Source organism: Mytilus edulis, chromosome 8 (assembly GCF_963676685.1).
Source record: "Mytilus edulis chromosome 8, xbMytEdul2.2, whole genome shotgun sequence".
In the NCBI taxonomy this organism is placed as follows: Eukaryota; Metazoa; Mollusca; class Bivalvia; order Mytilida; family Mytilidae; genus Mytilus; species Mytilus edulis.
Window position 1 is genome coordinate 45,980,763 of NC_092351.1, and position 19,268 is coordinate 46,000,030.

The 19,268-nt window shown below is 33.1% G+C and overlaps 1 protein-coding gene across 1 annotated transcript in view; it reads right to left on the reverse strand.

Annotated features, from left to right (window-relative positions):
* Nucleotides 1–3,340: 3,340 nt before the first annotated feature.
* The window catches only part of LOC139485701 (tereporin-Ca1-like), a 33,158-nt gene continuing 17,230 nt past the window's right edge, over nt 3,341–19,268 (reverse strand). Inside the window, exons 3-4 of the mRNA XM_071270344.1 lie at nt 18,414–18,628; nt 3,341–3,870 (exon numbers count right to left, since the gene is read on the reverse strand). Coding sequence (XP_071126445.1) covers nt 3,499–3,870; nt 18,414–18,628 — 587 coding nt within the window. The 3' untranslated portion in view covers nt 3,341–3,498. The remainder of the gene's footprint in view (nt 3,871–18,413; nt 18,629–19,268) is intronic.

Consider the following 19,268-nt stretch of genomic DNA (forward strand, 5'->3'; position numbering starts at 1 on the left):
CAATATTTTTGAACTTTTGATCCTCAGTGCTGTACAACTTTGTACTTTTGTTGACTTTCGAACTTTTATATCTGGGGGGTCACTGGTGAGTCTTGTGTGGACGAGGCGCGTTTCTGGCGTATTGAATTTTGAACCTGATGCCTTTTGTTCGCTGTTATTCATGTGTTTCCTTGTCTAATATGTTCTCCAGTTTATTTGTATTGCAGTCCTGTAATATTATGTTGTCATTCTAATGTTATATTTAACATTGCCATTAAAGTGCGAGGTTTGGTATGCCACAAAACCAGGTCCAACCCACCATTTTTTTCTTTAAAACTGTCCTGTACATATTTAGGAATATGGCCATTGTTATATTATAGTTCGTTTCTGTGTGTGTTACATTTTAACGTTGTGTTCCGTTGTGTCGTTTATTTTCTTTTATATTTAAGTGTGAGTTCACATTACTATCCCAAATTCTTGTATTTGGTTTTGATGTTATATTTGTTACTCATCGGATTTTGTCTAATGCTAAGTCCGTTTCTGTGTGTGTTACATTTTAATGTTTTGTCGTTTTTCTCCTCTTATATTTAATGCGTTTCCCTCAATTTTAGTTTGTTATCCCAATTTAGTTTTTTGTCCATAGAGTTTTGAACAGCGGTATACTACTGTTAACTTTATTTATAATGAACTAATAGTAATAAATGGTTAATGTACCAAGTCAGGAAGATGGCCATTGTTATATTATTGTTCGTTTCTGTGTGTGTTGCATTTTAACGTTGAGGCGTTTGTGTTTTCTCTTATTTTTGAGAAATTGACATAAGACGTGGCACGGTACTTGTCTATCCCAAATTCATGTATTTGGTTTTCATGTTATATTTGTTATTCTCGTGGTGTTTTGTCTGATGCTTGGTCCGTTTCTGTGTGTGTTACGTTTCGATGTTATGTCGTTGTTCTCCTCTTATATTTAATGCGTTTCCCTCGGTTTTAGTTTGTTACCCCGATTTTGTTTTTTGTCCATGGATTTATGAGTTTTGAACAGCGGTATACTACTGTTGCCTTTATTCTTTATTCATTTCAATGGATGGAATGAAAAAGCTTGGACATAGTTTGTGAGGACCGAATGGATAATTTGGTTTTCTTCTGCTCAAGGTCAAATTTAATACTTATATATCTTGAGATTTTTTTTTAAAAAGCAACACAATGTTATACAAATCCCCTTATTGAAATTTGACTTTTTTTATACATCATTGTACATATAAAACTCTCTGTATAGATATTTAAATTCAGACCAATTAACATTAAATGCTTACTTTTTATTGATAAATTTACATGAATGTGTGTTTCTCCGAAAACAGTTTTTTGCTTTATATAGCAGAAGGGTTGCATTGTTTTCTGGAAAGAAAAAATAACTCAAATGTCCGGTAATTAGATTAAATATATATTATTTTACCTACATCCTTACCCAAATTGTTTTTGTTTTTTCTATATATGTTTAATGTTAGAAAATGAATGAAAATTTGCAAAATTCAAAATGTTTTGTTTTAATCTTTGCTCTTTTGTCTCTAATCAGTAGGCTATTTTCCCATGGAAAATTCCTCAGGGGATTGTACACTTCGTTAATGCAGTTATTAAGAGTTCACTTTCATAATTAACTGACAATGAAAAGTAATTCATGTATAGCATTTCATAGTGCATGGAAAACCATGTACTATGAAATTTAGAGGGGGGAAAACTGACTTTTTAATGGACGAGAAGGGTTGAGTTTGCCGTGGATTCCTTTTCTAGCATCAACGCTTCATTATTCTTTTAATTCAAATGAGCTCACCAAATTGTATGTGCCTAATTAATTAAATTTCAATATGCCAATTTGCTGATTTCTGTTCACTTATGAAATTTATTTAAGAAAAAAACATTTCTTCAATTTTTGTATTTTGTATAAAATCATGATAATGCCATTGATTGGAATCAATAGTTATCAAAGGTACCAGTATTATAATTTAGTACGCCAGACGCGCGTTTCGACTACATAAGACTCATCAGTGACGCTCATATCAAAATATTTATTAAGCCAATCAAGTAAAAAGTTGAAGAGCATTGAGGATCCAAAATTCCAAAAAGTTGTGCCAAAACCCCTCCTGGAAATGTGTTCCGTGTAAACTACACCGACACATTCACAAAACCTCTGATAAGACAGTTCAAGAAATTTATTCAAAATTACGACAAGAAATAAAACAACAAAAATATTTTCACGGTTCAGCTTTGACTGTTTCATTTCAAGCTTCCAAAATATCATTAACAAGAATAGAAATATAATGGAAAAGGAAAGAAACAAAATCTTGAAATTGTTGAAAACCTGTTTTCAAACTGTGACAAGCTATATTAAATTGACGTTAGTTGTAAACCCGGTTTGGAAACCTTTAAATTACTTCAAGATGAGGCCAAAACCGTGGCAAGTAATCTGTAAGGCGAATATAAAATCAATAAGGTTGAAAACTGAGCACTCCGTAAGTGCATATTAAAAACAAACAAGAAAACTACAACTCAGACACTTTTCAATTCATGCCTTAATTGTCAGCTCATCCATATTATCAGCCATGTCCTACCATGCAACCTGGTTAACTGGTGAACCACTTTACTGAGTTATGCCAAGAAGCGGTTATTCACAAGTATTCCAAAAATGTGCCTTTTGTGGGTGTGGATGTGGTTCAATGCAACATTGGAGAAATATATATCTCTTAACCACGAGATTAGGGCAAACCATATCGAGACCAGAATTTTCGAACAAATATTACGCAATACAAAAAGATCTCCCCAAAAAAGTATGTGGACATAACGTTAAACGAAATTCAATGATCACAAAGCAAAAAAATAATATAGAAGTAGTTAATTAATGCTTGATAAATGTCAAATGTGAAATATTTTTGTTAATAACCATACGTTTAATTTAGGAAGTATAGCAACATCGACGTTACCAATTTCAATATGTTCAATATTGTTACTTGTAGATACTGAAATCAGATTTGAGCACTAACAATAATATGTGTCATATTTTATAAAACTATACTCTTTTGGTGAGGTTTTTACATAGACGAAATTTGACCGCTGTAATTTTGAACACTTGCCTTCTTGTTTAAAATATGTATGCATATCCTAATCTTACCTAAATATCACAGAACTATTGCAGTAGTGATACACTGAGCCTTAACCATGTGGTCTCAGATATACAAAATTTCTATGAATTAGCATTGATTTATGTTTGACGATATGGATAATAGGTCGACTGATTTTCGATTTTATTTTTGTCAATCGCAGGACCATATTTGGATGCTGGGGAAAAATTTGAATATTGAATACACCAAAAACAAGTTCTTCTTAAATTCTTCACTATGATACTAAAAAAGGTTTTTTTTTGGTTTTTTTTTTAACTTTGCACTTTCCGAAGTTTGCCCCATACCTAATCCAAACTCATAATTTTTGTACGCAATTCAACACAATTTATCCAAACAGATTCTCTATGAACTATTCTGTTCTAGTGAAAGATGTCTCTCCTGTAATAGTCGAACGCAGTGTTGTTTTCACTTCGGGTTTACTGCTGCTTCCCATGGAACCATATATCTGAAAACCCTCATCTTCAATCATTATTTCATCACTCTTTTCGCCAAACGCAGAAAATCTATATTTCAGATCCGTGCTGTGTCGCTTATTTCTTATGCTACTGAACCATTCATCTTTATGCGTGTCGTGACCAGCCTTCGTTAAGCAAATACCAAGAGTGTTGCTAGAAAAGTATGGAGATTTCCAAATGACGACAAGGCGCTTTTCTGTGCCTTCTATTAGCCACGAAACGATTCCACTTGATCCGGTCATTGTATAGCCGTGTTTATGTGCTATCTAAAATAAAATAAAATATAGATTTTATCGATATAGATTTTAACGAGATCAGGGCTGATATGTATAAAAGTACTTAAGTTCAGATTTGTTCCTAACTGACTGATTTGTCTGTATGTCCTTTATTCGATTGATTTAAAAAGTGGTTTAATGCATACCAGTCGTGACTCGTAATTAAAAGTTTGTGGATATTACTTGACCGTTATTCATATTAATTGTCACTGGTTATCTATAATCAGTCAGGTGCATTATACTTTAACAGGTAACTTTTAAAATTACATATTAAAGTTATGTTGAAAACGAGGCTATTTTGAATATAACTTGATATATAAGTAGCTTTTGTAAATATTATTTTTAAACATTTCTAACTGTACAGATTTTATTTTATTTAACTTTTCAGGCAATTTGGTAATTTTCCCCATCTTATCCTTCTGAAACAATGAATGCCTTTCTGACGCACTTATCATTCATATCGACGCTTTTGGGTCAAAGATTGGTCCTTGGGACCATTAACATATCATTATTCCTATATTGAAGGAAGACAGAAGTTATTGATTAACTGATTAGATAATTGCCAGTTTACATTATTAATGTATGTACAAGCATGTTTATCTCTTGCCAATAAAAAATCTTAAATACTGTCAAATAAAATAGTAGATGTGGCAAAGTCAGTCCTTATAGTACGGTTACCGAGTAAGGAAAAGTCGCTTATTTAAGGATTTTAATTGTCATTCATACTATATGGCTATATATCACAGTATTGGTAGTTCAAAGGTCAAACTTAACATTTTGATCTGTCGTCAAAAAATCGTCCTTGCAATTTTTGTAAAACGGGCTTTGAAGTACGTTAGTTTACTTGAACAAATTCGACTTAGAAACATTTTGAGGTCTTCATTGTAAAAAAACATCCGTGATATTACTCCTGTTATTATATACATTGTTGTTACACCTTATTTTAACGATTTCAAATAAAGTTTAGCAAACGTAATCCATTATTAAAGAGTTAATGTCACTGGGGTAAAGCTGATGACCGTAACTGCATTCACGGTCATTCCAAGATGTCGGATGAAAAATTAGGTCAGTATCTGTATTGTCTGTTACAGTGTTTCTATATCATTTTCTTTACAAAGGAGACATTGATACGATGTAAATGTATAAAAGATTCACACAGAAATCACAAATTACTACCGAAAAATGTTTAGGAAACGCGAAATTCAATTTGAAAAAATCGCTAAGATGTCCGTAAATCATTATCAAAATATTTTCAAGATGACCGTAACATAAAACAAGGATGGCCATGATAGGTAAACAGATGACCGTAACTTGTAAAAAATTACCGTAATTTGTAAAGAATGACTGTAATTTATAAAGGATGATCGTAACTTTTAAATGATGACCCTCAATTCTAAGAATATCCGTATTTGTATTCATACCTTTTTGTTGTGTTTGTCTCAATAGGGACTTAGTTAGCGGATATAAACATGTTTCATCAATTTATCTTAAACTATTTGAACGTATTTTGAATTCATGACAATGATAGTAAATTGCGGATTTCTCGTAAAAAAAGATATATTTATTGATAACGACTTTAAAATTTTTTAATACAAATTGACAGAGATACGACGAAAAGTTGAAGAAACATGAATGTGTCCCTCTGAGTTGTCTCTGGTACATGCCTCATCTACACTATAATTTTCTATGTTCAGTGGACCGTTAAAATGGGAAAAAACTGTAATTTGGCATTATGATTAGAAAGATCATATCATAGAAAACACGTGCACTAAGTTTAAAGTTGATTGGAAATCAACGTCATCAAAAACCTCCTCGACCAAAAACTTTAACCTGAGGTGGGACAGACGGACGAACGAGCAGACGAACGGACGAACAAACGAACGGACGCAACAACGAGAAAACATAATGCCCATGAATGGAGCATAAAAAACACTAATCAAACATATGAATATCTGGTAATCGAGCCTGTGTGTATGGTTCCAGAGGAAGCAGATTAAAATATTAGTTTGTCTTTATATATGAATAACATTGCTGTATATACAAATTGACAAGGTTCCCCTCAGTGGTGGATCCAAGGAGGGGTCCGGGGGTTGGAACCCCTTTTTATTTACCAATCAGTGCATTTGAATGGGGACACATAGTTTGAACCCCCTTTACCCTGGGTTGGGACCCCCCTTTTCCCCCTTGTGATACGCTATACGCACAAGACTATTTTAAAGATCTATTTTGCTGGAGCTCGCCTTCACTAGTTGGTCGTAGCATTTTAAAAACAGGTTCTGTTATTTTACTTGCAAGACAAAATAGAAGACAAATCAAAGACGATATAATATCAATGGGTGTACATCCACTGGCATTATTTTAAAAAGTGCATTTATTATATGTCATTACAAGGAATTGCAGAAATAAACAAAAATCTTTTGGCTTTTAGTTGGATGCTGTGCAGCACACTGTTTTTTTTTTATTATACTTGTAAGGTGTCATTTAATCGCGCTTTTGTTGCATGTTTTCCCCACTTTTTCATGTGCATGTCTTGTAGTATGTTCATTTTAAAAAACTATATCCTCTACCGTAAAAAAAAATATATATGGTGAACTTTGTATTTAAAGCACGTCTTATTTCCTCCTACCTATAGGATAATACTCTCATATAAATACGTTTTATATCAACACCATTAATCATTTGATGCAAAAAAGTAGTTATACAAATACGGAAATTTCTTGGAATTGACGATCATCCTTTAAAAGTTACGGTAATCATTTAGAAATTACGGTCATCCTTTACAAATTACGGCCTTTTTTTAACCAATTACGGTCACCCTTGTTATGAATTGCTGATTCTGTTACGGTCATCTCGATTGTGATTTACGGTCATCTTAGCGATTATTTCAAATCGAATTTCCTGTTTCATGCACATTTCTCGGAAGTAATTTGTGATTTCCGTGTGAATCTTTTATACATTTACATCGTATCAATGTCTCCTTTGTAAAGAAAATGATATAGAAACACTGTAACAGACAATACAGATACTGACCTGTTTTTCATCCGACATCTTGGGATGACCGTGAATGCAGTTACGGTTATCAGCTTTACCCCAGTGTAATGTGAAAGATTAACACTAAGAATATTTTGCATTTAATAGAGTTAATTTGATTTCATCATCTTTTTAAACGCAAAATGTAAAATACCCGGTAATTAATATTTATATGATATTTCCTACCTTTATTAATCCATTATATCAAATTCATTTATTTTAAAAGCATTACTTCAGCAATTCAAGCCAGACACTAGTCATAACGCTCATATGACGGAGCTATCCGAAGCTCATATACCGCCTCTTATAGATACATATAAGCAATTGGAATGTGCTTTATCACTTACATTCAGATACTGGGACGTGTTCCTTGAAGCAGTAGACATTTTGCTGTCAAATGTTAGAGCAGAAAGGGAGAGAAATTAGTCACGTCCTTGAGATCGTCATCTCTAATGTAACCTTCAGTTTTTGTAACCAACCGTACCAATCACTGAAGGTGGATGTCAGTTAACATACTTGATATCCTTCAACTTTATGAAAATTTTCGACCACATTTAATAAATGTCTACTTTGCTTTTAAAAAGACTCCTGGACATTTTAACGGTACATGGGCCGACACGGCAACAGAAATGACCGTTATAAAAGCCTCAAGGGGATCAGGTGGCACTATATGCATAACAAATCAAAAGTCTGCGCTTGTTAGATGGACCCTTAATAGACACTTCCTAGAATCCTTTAGTCGTGTAACGCTGAAAAGGGCTGTAATTGCTGCAAATAATGCAAATTCAAAAGAGGAAAACAAAACCAGCAGCAATGAAAAAAGACGAAAAACATATCATTGCCATTGTGGACCATCTGAATGATCCATGACTGATCCCTTTGATGTGAAATCCCATCCTCCATGTCTTATCAATATCCCTTCTGTAATGCAATTCTATAAGAGATATTCAAGATGCTTTGCTCACAACTGTAGAAGAAGGTTTAACATGACTAACAAATTTATCAGACTAGTGCTCTTTCTTTAGATCCAGTCAAAGTGTTTTGATAGTCCAATATCAAAGTCAAAACTAAAAACGTTTGAAAACATGACCACAAAAACAAACCTTAAATAGAAATCGGGGGAATCACTTTTAGGTCACATAAATCACTTGTATCAATACGTGCACTGATTTTGGTAAAATGTAGAGATGATGGTACAATAGAGCATGTGCTGTCGCACCCGGTAGGTCCAATTCCAATTTCCCTTTTTTAAGATGACGGCACCATGAGAAAATCAAGCAAGTCTGATTTGGTGAAGCAATTAGAATCTGAAGTCTCTGGTGCACTTTCCCTACATTCATCCAAGACTTACATCAGAGATGGTATAGCATTGGTTAAATATATTGATAATAAGAAAGGTAAAACATTCGGTGACCTTGCAGCTGACTATTAAAAAACTATGTCCAAATGAATTTCTATAACGCACACAGTAGCACATGTTTTTGATCGCTACGACATGAAAAACGCAATAAAGCCTGCCGAAAGGAAACGCCGCACAAAGACTACAGCTTTAACCAAAGTGTACCAGATTATTTAAGGGAGAAGAATTCCTGACTGCCCTATGTGAGCTTTAAATAGCCAGAACGTAGTTAAATTCCGAAATTTTCAATGTTATTTATACCAACACTGTTAACGGCTGTCGTAAATTGTTTAGCACTCAAAAGGAGGCCGATACTCAATGCCTTAAACTTTGACACGAAGTTTTGAGAAATGGGAAAGTCACGGAAAAACAATCAAATGGATCTCTAATACAAATGTGATTGTTCTGTGTGTTCACTACTACATGTATATGACATATACAAGCGAGTTGTGGGTGCAGATGGGAAACATTAGCAGTGTAAAGGATGGACAAATATATTCACCCATTCAATAACTATGTGTCTCTCTTTACCCAACAATTTGTAAACTATTGTCTGCTGTACATGCATTTACCGGATGCGATACAACTTCGTCTCTGTTTGGAGTAGCCATGTAAACAAACAGTCTACAAGACTTTGAAGGACACGCACGACTATTTCAGTGGTTTTTAGAGTTTCGGTAATATTGACAAAAATGAAGCCCTTGATTAGGCATGAAATTTAATTTCAAAGCTTTACAATAAAAAAACTCTTTACAATAATAATCCAATGCGCGTCAAGCTGACCACCAGTAAAGATGTAAGTTTAGTGAGGTTACCTCCCTGTGAAACGGCACTAAAACATTTTACTTTCTTCGTTTCAAACTAAAAATTTCGTCAGCATTGTACATTGGTATAAAACTTTCTATTCCCTTAATTTTACGATACTGTTGGTGAGAGTTAAATGATTCATTAATCTCCCTGTATTTAAAAGGGCATATGTCAGCAGAATTCTTGCAGGATCTTGTGTTTTCATTGAAGGGAAAATCTCCATGTAAAAAAATCATGTTTTTGTTCACAACAAAACCCTACATATCCGGAGTTTTGCCTCCGTAAAGGTGTCAGACCACCAATTAAAAATCCCTATCTGTTCAACCAAATTTTGCAATTTTCACAGCTTTCTAAATATTTTACCTTAAGTTTAACTTCATAGAAACCAGGTATATCCTTAATTGTACATGTATCAGCTTTTTACATGCCAATTTTCACCATACCTTTAAAGCCGTCTAACAAAATAACTGACCATCACACAGAGGTACTCCTAAACAAAAACCTGGTTTTCTGGAAATCTAAAATTAGTATACTATGGAGCGCATTAATCCTCAATTTTTAATGCAAACTCATAGACAAGTAAATTTTGGCTCAAAATGATCTAGATATATTTCTCATTCACCAAAAGTTTCATTTCTGCAAATTTGTTGGTTAGTTTAAGTAAACAAGGACATCAAAAGCACTATTTTGTGTCAGAGTAGGGCTTCTTTTACATACGTTCTAAATTGGAGGGAGTAATTGGTGGTCTGACACCTAAAGAGTCAGATTTATTTAGAAATTTCAAATCATTTTCCTTGACAGATGAACCAGAAGATACTCCAGGCATGATTCTGTTGTGTACATCTCTTTGATTGGATTTTTGAATTGTAACTGTTTTTGAAGTCTTGATTTTTAATGAATTGCATGAATGAAATTATGCAAAATACGCCTTCATGTTAGTAGGCTTTAGGTAAAATTATGATATTTATCCTTTATTGCTGAGGTTGAATGTCAGCTGGAAAGGAAACCACTGTAACTTTAACAGAATATAATAGATAAAGTGTTTTGAAAAACGCCAATTTCCAGAATAAATCGATTTCCTAATTAATTTTTGTTACATTTTCGAGATAGTTCATTGTTAATTGATTGAAAAAAATGTCTGTATCTGAAATTTAAACTAAATTGTTGTATATATCTTCGAATTTCAAAAGTATGGAAGAAAAATAGAAAAAAAACAGAATTTGATCTTTGACCTTATTTTATGCAAACCTGTTACCACATTTCTTTTTGACGACATCGATATTTCAAAAGTAATCATTTTTCCGAATCCAATGATATATAATATAGCCATATACATGTAGTATGTTTGACGATTAAATCTATAACATATTGGGTCTGGTCACCGTACTATTATATTTGAATAAAATAACATTCAATTTTATTGGAAAATTGTTTTAACGTGAATTACCAGATTACACTCTATATAAAAATTGTTTACTAGCACCTCTCTCTGAATATTGTTATGTGACGCTGGTATTTGTTCTTCACATTGTATCATAATGGGGAGATAATATAATTCGTTTTCATTACTAGTCTTTTTCAATTTTTTTTTTAATTTTTCGTGTAGGTTCAATCATAATTCTCACTAAAGCAAAACCTAATTTTGAAGTTTAAAATAATGCAGATAAATAAAACGAACTACTTCATTTAAATTCCGATATTGTAAACCAACGAATGTTTTTACAAGTATGCCATAAATGTAGGTTCCACCACTGCAACAAGTGTGTTACAATATTTCTCTATTCGAGACAGTTCAATTTTAATTAATATTTAAAGTGTGAGGCTTGTCGATTTTTTTTAAATACCTTTATTTAGATTTGAAGACAGTTTTGTTCTGTAAGTGTGATTTCCTCATGCATGGTCGCCCTTTTCCTGACGTCGCAATGCGAAATGCATACGAAATCAAGAAAATATAATGTCATAAATAAACTTCGACCAATCATTTGCTGAGATAAGAAAATTTTTCTAGTGAGGAGCAATATTTTCTCACACTGCTCAAGAAATGTGAAAATAGCAAAAACATTAGAGAACGATCTGTCGACTATACCTTGGCATTGCCAAATGTCATGTTTTTTCTCTGACTGTCTTTACACTAAATACATTGGATATAAGATGTGTACTGATTGATAAATAAGTCTGAGATGCATGATTTTTTTATTATTAGTTGTTACTGGTTTTTGTAAAAGCTGTCAGTAACTGTGAGTACTTTAGATCTGTACTTGTTTTGAAATCGGAACCCGGACATTTTGGAAACTGAGTTTTACTGCGTGTAACCTGTGTGTTTGCTTATTCTTAATAGGCTAGAGATATAGGGTAGGGTTGAGATCTTACAAAACATGTTTAACCCCGCTGCATTTTTTGCGCCTGTTCCAAGTCAGGAGCCTCTTATATTTGCTACTTTTGTATGTTTTATTTTTTATTTAAGTTTAATTTACCGAGTTTTGTCTCTTTGACATATTCCCCATTTCCATTCTCAATTTTATCATAGTCGTTTTGTTGTTGGCAACAGTTCGTTCTTATGTTGTACTGTCCCAGGCTAGCTAGGAGAGGGGTTGGATTCTGGTAACCCCGCCAAATTCTGAATGTATGTGCCTGTCCCAAGTCTGGAGCCTCTAATTCAGTGGTTGACGTTTGTTGCTGTAATACATTTTTTTTTTCGTTCATATTAATTTTGTACAATACCTTTGACGTTAGTCTTTTGCGTTTGCATTGTTTTATAATTATGATTTTGGGAATTTCTACAGCTGACTTTGTGGTAAAGGCTTTCCTCATTGTCGAAATCCTTACGGTGACATATAGCTGTTAATTTCTCTGTCATTTGGTCTCTTGTGGAGAGTTGTGCCATTGGCAATCATACCACATCTCCTTTGTTTATGAATAATAAGTGTATAAAAGTAATAAATTCCAAGCTTAGTTTGAGGTATATGTCCTATCTATACTCTAATAGTAGATAGCATATTCAGGCGCAGTGGTTTTTAAACGATCTTGACTACCCACGAAGGTTTTGCAAGATCGGGGGTAATTTAATGATACGATGTACCCCAATAACATTCATAAAAATATGAAAAATTATTTATACTGCTATACAATAATTATTAAACGTTTCAAAACCAATTAATGAAATAATAGATATACAAACATGTCTTTAATAAATACTAAAATTAAAATTGAGAATGGAAATGGGGAATGTGTCAAAGAGACAACAACCCGACCAAATAAAAAACAACAGCAGAGGGTCACCAACAGGTCCTCAATGTAGCGAGAAATTCCCGCATCCGGAGGCGTCCTTCAGCTGGCCCCTAAACTAATATATACTAGTCCAGTGATAATGAACGCCATACTAATTTCCAAATTGTACACAAGAAACTAAAATTAAAATAATACAAGACTAACAAAGGCCAGAGGCTCCTGACTTGGGACAGGCGTGGTTAAAGTAAACGCATAACAATACATGTTTATGCATAAAGACGAAATTATAAACCTGTTCAAGGGATACAATACTTGCATTGATAGCCGTTTTAGTAAATTACAAAGGGATGTCACTCTTAAATTCAAATTACACATTAAACAAATTAATCATTCCAATATCCTTGCTCCAGCTTCATTGAAGATTCTAACTATACACATAATCAATAGCTAATAATCTATTGGTTAGTGACATATTAGTTTCAATGCACTTTCCGTGTAAAAAATGTTTTGGGTGGCTAAAAGTAACCGTCAAATCCACAATTGACATGTCGTAACTAAAGAGAAGATCATCCATATTGGATCAACACATGTTTAATTAATATAATTGTATTGATACCTTTTTCATAAAAGTACGAATAGTACAAAGGTATGTAAGTTTTCATTTGTATGACGTCACGTTTAGCCATGATGTTTCGCTCAAAAATCATTTTTGAAGTTTCGCGAATTTTTTTAAAATTTCAAATCTATACATTGTGCAGGCTCTAACGTGTTTTATCTTTTTGCAATACATTATAATCGGAATAACAGTACTGTAGTTGGATGGTTACCACCGTCAATTTCTTAAGAATGCTTTACACAGTAAAGTATGTATTTGTTTGAAATACTCATAAAAAGGCACGAACTTCAAACTTACTTGTAGAGCTAATAATCAACCTATTTACACACTGAAGGGGCACTAGTGTCACATTCATGTTCACCGATTTGATTCTCATATTCATAATCAATACATACTAAATCATATATCCAAATTAAAAAGTCTAAAATAAACAATTTACGATGCACATGATGCAGAAGCTCGAAATAATGTATTAGCCTTTCGTGTGTATTTGAGTCTAGACACTGTCTTATTAACCATCGCGGTGACATTCGGACGATTTCCGACGGTTATATTACCCGTTGTAAACAAAAACATATATATATTAATAAATACCGAACTCGTGCCCATGGATTTATCTAGGTCTGTTTGATTTCATATTATAGGTAAACCAATATGATTAATATATATTATAATTGATTTTCAACTCTATAATTATATAAGAATTAGTTTAAGATCGAATCAGGCCGTGTTCACACCAAATTCCATGTACAGTAAACTTGTTTACAATTAGTTTAATGAACTGGACATTTGTTTCACATTAAATTTGTTCACATCTATACACCTTGTTTAATTACCTGTACATAAGATTTGTTCACATTTGTAAACTCTATGTCATTTAAAAATGTTTATTACGTAGAATCGAATGAAACGTTTTCGGACAACTTTTCTAGCAGCAAGGGAACGACCATTTGACTCTAAATAGGGGGGATGGAAATATTCCGAACCCCAATTGGATAAAGAAAACAATTCTGGTTCTACAGATGATAAAAAATATTCTGAATCAAGAGTTTCCCCACACATTATAGTGTTAAATGTTGAAGAGAAAAAAATTGATTACCAGCATCGAAAAAAAAACCGGAATAAAACGTTTGCGCGGCAAAATTCTGATAATTAAACAAAATGCCCCCCCTTTTTTTTAAGTTAAGTGGTTGCTTCTTTATGAAAGCCATTTTGATGATTTGCAGTAGTTTAAAGATACTAAAGATGTCTCGATTAAGCATTAGAAAACGTAGGCTGCAACAGCGTGCTTACAGACGAAGAAGGATATATTAGGGATCACTATATTTCTATCTTTTCTGTTTGTTCAAATGGTATTTCTTCTCCAAGAAGTATTTGGCAAAGGAAGGGGGTAATGTTGGTTTTTTTTACTTTTTAAGTGTAATTTCACGGATCCGAGATACTAGACAAACAATACATTTACCTCACACTTTTTAAGTAATGCATTTATGAGTGAATCGTTGTTTGAGTAAAGACCAGTGGCAAATATTTCTGTGTAAGTCAAGTCGATTCGGAAAGACCTTAATTTTCAAATGAATTATGTGTTTGGCAATGATGCTGATTTGAGTCTTGATAAGGGCTTAATAAAGCTACGTTAAGTTTTATTTCTAAACAAAACAATAAATATATCAAGTTGAGACAAATATTTTTGTAAAAAACTTCATAAATAATTGCTATAAATATCAATTTTATTAAAAAAAATCGTTTCTTCCTTAAATATGCATGGTGAAACTAATGTTTTAAATGCCTAGTTTTGTGTACACTTAATCTACACAAGGCCTACATCGAGTATCGACTGCATGTAGACAAAACATGATTTACACTACATGTAAACATTGAGTTTTATCAATGGGAACGTAATTTTGTTTAGTTTACGTGTGAGTTACACTTACACAACACCGAGTTTAGGTCAATGTGAACACGGCCTCAGTCAATCAACTTCACTTTTAATGTTGACATCTTTTTCCCTATACTTGGTGAACTCGCCTGTTCATTCATAACCCATCTCTAGCCAGGAGGTTCAATTTAATTTCACATGCATACGTATTAGATGATGTCGAATTATAACATGCAAGTGAATAATTCATAATCATTGTTTCTTTTGTTTCATATTTTTATAACCAAACAGCTGCTAAAGCTAGTGGAAGATATTAGCAAGCAAAATCGAGGGAATTATGCAAATGGTGATACAAGCATGAAAATTACCACAAAGCATCATTATTATATACTTTTATAAACTTAAATTTTTAGAAATAACTGCTGGCCATTGAAAATAATATTTTTTTCAAGATGGCCAAGGCCATTTTCTAAAATGGCTGTTTTCTTCAGTTTGAAAATATTGATTTTTTCTGGAAAACTTTTCTTTGACCTTCTTTTAGTAAAAAACAATCATCAGGTTTGGCAGCTACCTTCCTTACATCATATATTTATTAAAAATGAATATTTGACATTTCCAGTATTTGCGCATGCGCGAAAATGTTACAAAATTCTTTCAAAATCATTTGAACTATTTACTATATATTTATTTTTTTTGGATTTCTAATGATATTGTGAAGTGGTTTAATAAAATTTTCAAGGTTTTGATACACATGTGTTTAACACTTTTGCGCATGTGGAAACTATTTATAGACATCAAGAGCAATTTGTATGCACTACCAGGTTATTCTCATGTATTCGATGGATCAGGCGAAAATGTGGTGAATCCCGCAGAAACATCATGATCAATTGTAACTGCAGATCAGCCACTTTTGGAAATGCCTGAGCAAATTCACTGGGAATGGCCTGATTTCTACGGAAAAGATAGGTTTATCGTCATGTTTGGTGGATTGCACATTGGAATGACTTGTTATAAAACTATGGGTGATATATTGCGTGATAGGGGATGGACATGTTGTCTTACTTAAGCCAATATTGCAACACCAAGAACGGCATATTCTTTTTATGTATGTTCAAATGTACCTAGGACTAGACAGGCGCATCAGATAACTGCATGTCTTTTGCTTGAACTGTTAAATACGGATTATGAAAGCTAAACTCAGAATATATAATTATGTCATGGCTCTGTGACGTTCAATGACTTTAAAGACTGGTGCGAAGAAATAGAGTCATCTCGACCACAGTTTCATTCCTGGCGTTCAATTATAAAATAAGAACTTCTTCTGATTTTAACATTATGCTCATTTCATGAGTGAGATTTCGTACTTTACAAGCAGCCCATATAACGCATGATAGGGTACTGATTTAGGTCTTGATCAAGTAAATTATGCTCGATCGTTACCGACCCATCTCCAAGATATGACTTCCCTTCGCGAAAATCACCTAAAGGTGGCAATGGAATTTGAAAATGATACTTGTACTGTACGTAAGACCAGCAAATTTCTTTCTTATAACACAATTGATCAGGCACAACAACAGAATAATACAATTGTGAAAGGCGATATTGGTGCTTTAGGATTAACCGAAGATCCCATTTAGACAAGTGGATGGATGAAGTCAGTATACATGAGGTCATTTGTAAGATCTTGTGGTTTGGGTCATTCTATAACAGATGAACGACCTAATGAAGACTCTACAAAAAACACAAAAAGATGCCTTTAAACAGCTTTGAAGGCTTTGTAAAGTGATGAACAAGTTTAGAAATTCATTTCTAGAAGAGTTGTCAGATTTGTATAAAACAAATACTCCATTTAGGAAATTGTTGAACAGGTAAGATATGTAAATAAATTTCAAGATATTGGTCCAAACAATACGAAGATCTTTTGAAGCAAATGCAAATAACCAAATAACAAATAACCAAATAAAAAATAACCACTTCCTATTTTGGCTGCAAAATGACACTGGAAACGTCTTTGTCAAAAACATACCTAGAGAACCTTAAAAGTGATTGGGAAACTTTTCTAAACCTTTCATTTCTTCTCACAGTTGACACTTTTACTTGGAATATTTCTGTATCTATAAAAACCAAACTGCTCCTCCGTCTTTATCGCAGGATATTTCCTGAAATAGTGGTATTAAATCGCCGCAAATGGGTTTACTTGAAACATTCTGTGATTTGCTGATCCAAATTCGGACGCATTTATCGTCGGTGGGGCAGCAATGGTTCATTCCAGGTCACAAAGTTGGGCAAACATAGTTGATGATTATGCAAATAATGTCATACTGCCTACATATAATCTGGCATCGATAAGTATTCAAGAGTAGACATTGTATTTGATGTTTTCTAAATGAATAATTTCAAGGCTGTGACAAGACAAAGGCAAACTTAATATATATTATAATAGATTTTCAACTCTATAATTATATAAGAATTAGTTTAAGATCGAATCAGTCAATCAACTTCACTTTTAATGTTGACATCTTTTTCCCTATACTTGGTGAACTCGCCTGTTCATGCTTAACCCATCTCTAGCCAGGAGGTTCAATTTAATTTCACATGGCTTGCATAAAGATTAAATGATGTCGAATTATATCATGCAAGTGAATAATTCATAATCATTGTTTCTTTTTTTGATATTTTTATAACCAAACAGCTGCTAAAGCAAATTTTTATTCCACTTTCCACTATCATTATGATTGAACAAAAAATCGTATTTTTTTCTATATCTCGGTGATAGTGCGCCTTTACCACAACATGGGTATTAACAATATAAGACTCACTACAGATCGGATACTTGCAATAACTTAACCATATAAAGATATAATTAAAGCTTTAACATTTGTTTTATCCATGTCGTTTTTTAATATAATTATAACTTCCTGTTAAGATTTGACTAAATACCCATATCCTGATATCGTCTGGTAAATACGCTGCATGTCGAAAATATACTATTAACAATAATTTGAAATTCCTGCAACTTCTTTCTAGTCCAAGATTATAATGTTAATGGTTTTACGATTATATGAGACAACGACTCACAATACGTAAAATGAGTATAATTTTGTGTTTCCATTTTGCAGATATTTGTCGAGTGAGTTCTCGAGTATCGTTTGGTAAATCTAACAAGTTTTCGACTAGTAAATGTTCTCGATTTGACATTTCTAAAATAGATATAAATAATTCACCAAAGTGGCATGAAAATTAGTTTAAACCTTTTTTACCCAAACATTCGACATGTTGACGACGAACGGAGAGAGGATTCGGACAGATCGATTGACAGTCTGATATACGAACGGACGAACGGGTGGTATTCGCAGTAAACAGAAAAATCACAAAACACACGATCACTAAGAAATATTCAAAACGGAACGTCCCTAATCAAATGGCAAATTCAAAAGCTAAACACATCAAACGAATGGATAACAACTGCTATATTTCTGATTTGGTACAGGCATTTTCTTATGTAGAAAATGGTGGATGGAACCTAATTTTATAGCTAGTAAAACCTCTCTCTTGAATGATAAATGACATGTACTTACCATTGCTTCCTTGTGTGCAGGTCCAACTGAAACAGCGGGGCTTGAGATGTATCCTGAATATGTTTTCCATTTTGGTTTGGTCAGATGATTCTTTGTTAAGTTTGTAATTTCAATACCAACAACAATACTGTAATGTTTATTCGTCATTAATGTTGACAAGTTTGTTCCCTGCAAAGATCGTCCGAATTGTGTTGCTTGTTCATTAGAGTTGTATTCTGTATGACAAGAAAGCGGTTAGTTTAGTAGACTGTGTTTGTCAATTTCAAAAAAAAAAACCATGATATGCTAAACATGCTTAACGTTAAAGGAGTCGTACAGTCGTTCTGTATTCTTTGCTATCAATTATTAAAAGCTCGCTCAATAACGTTATTTGCCTATCTTTAACACAAATGTTAATAAAATCTAGAAACATCTAAACATTTTATGTAAATCTCTTTTAATTCTGTAATTGTACTTGCATAAGTAGTCCTATATATGTTGTTATTGTATTTTTTATTAATAAAATTTGAGAATGGAAGTTGGGAATGTGTCAAAGAGACAACACGCCGACCAAAGGACAGAAAACAGCTTTAGGTCACCAATGGGTCTTCAATACACCCGGAGACTTGGACATCATTCGTAACTCCGAAATATATAAAGGAAACTAAAATTAAAAACCATACAAGACTAACAAAGGCCAGAGGCTTCTGACTTGGGACAGTCGCAAAAATGTTTTTGAGATATCAAATCTCCCTTATCTCTCTAGTCAATGTAGAAAAAAAACACACAACAAAACGATAAGACGATAAATTTATGAAACTGTTTTTTTAATCAGTGTTGTGTGCACAGCACTCTACACATAAACATTAAAACTTT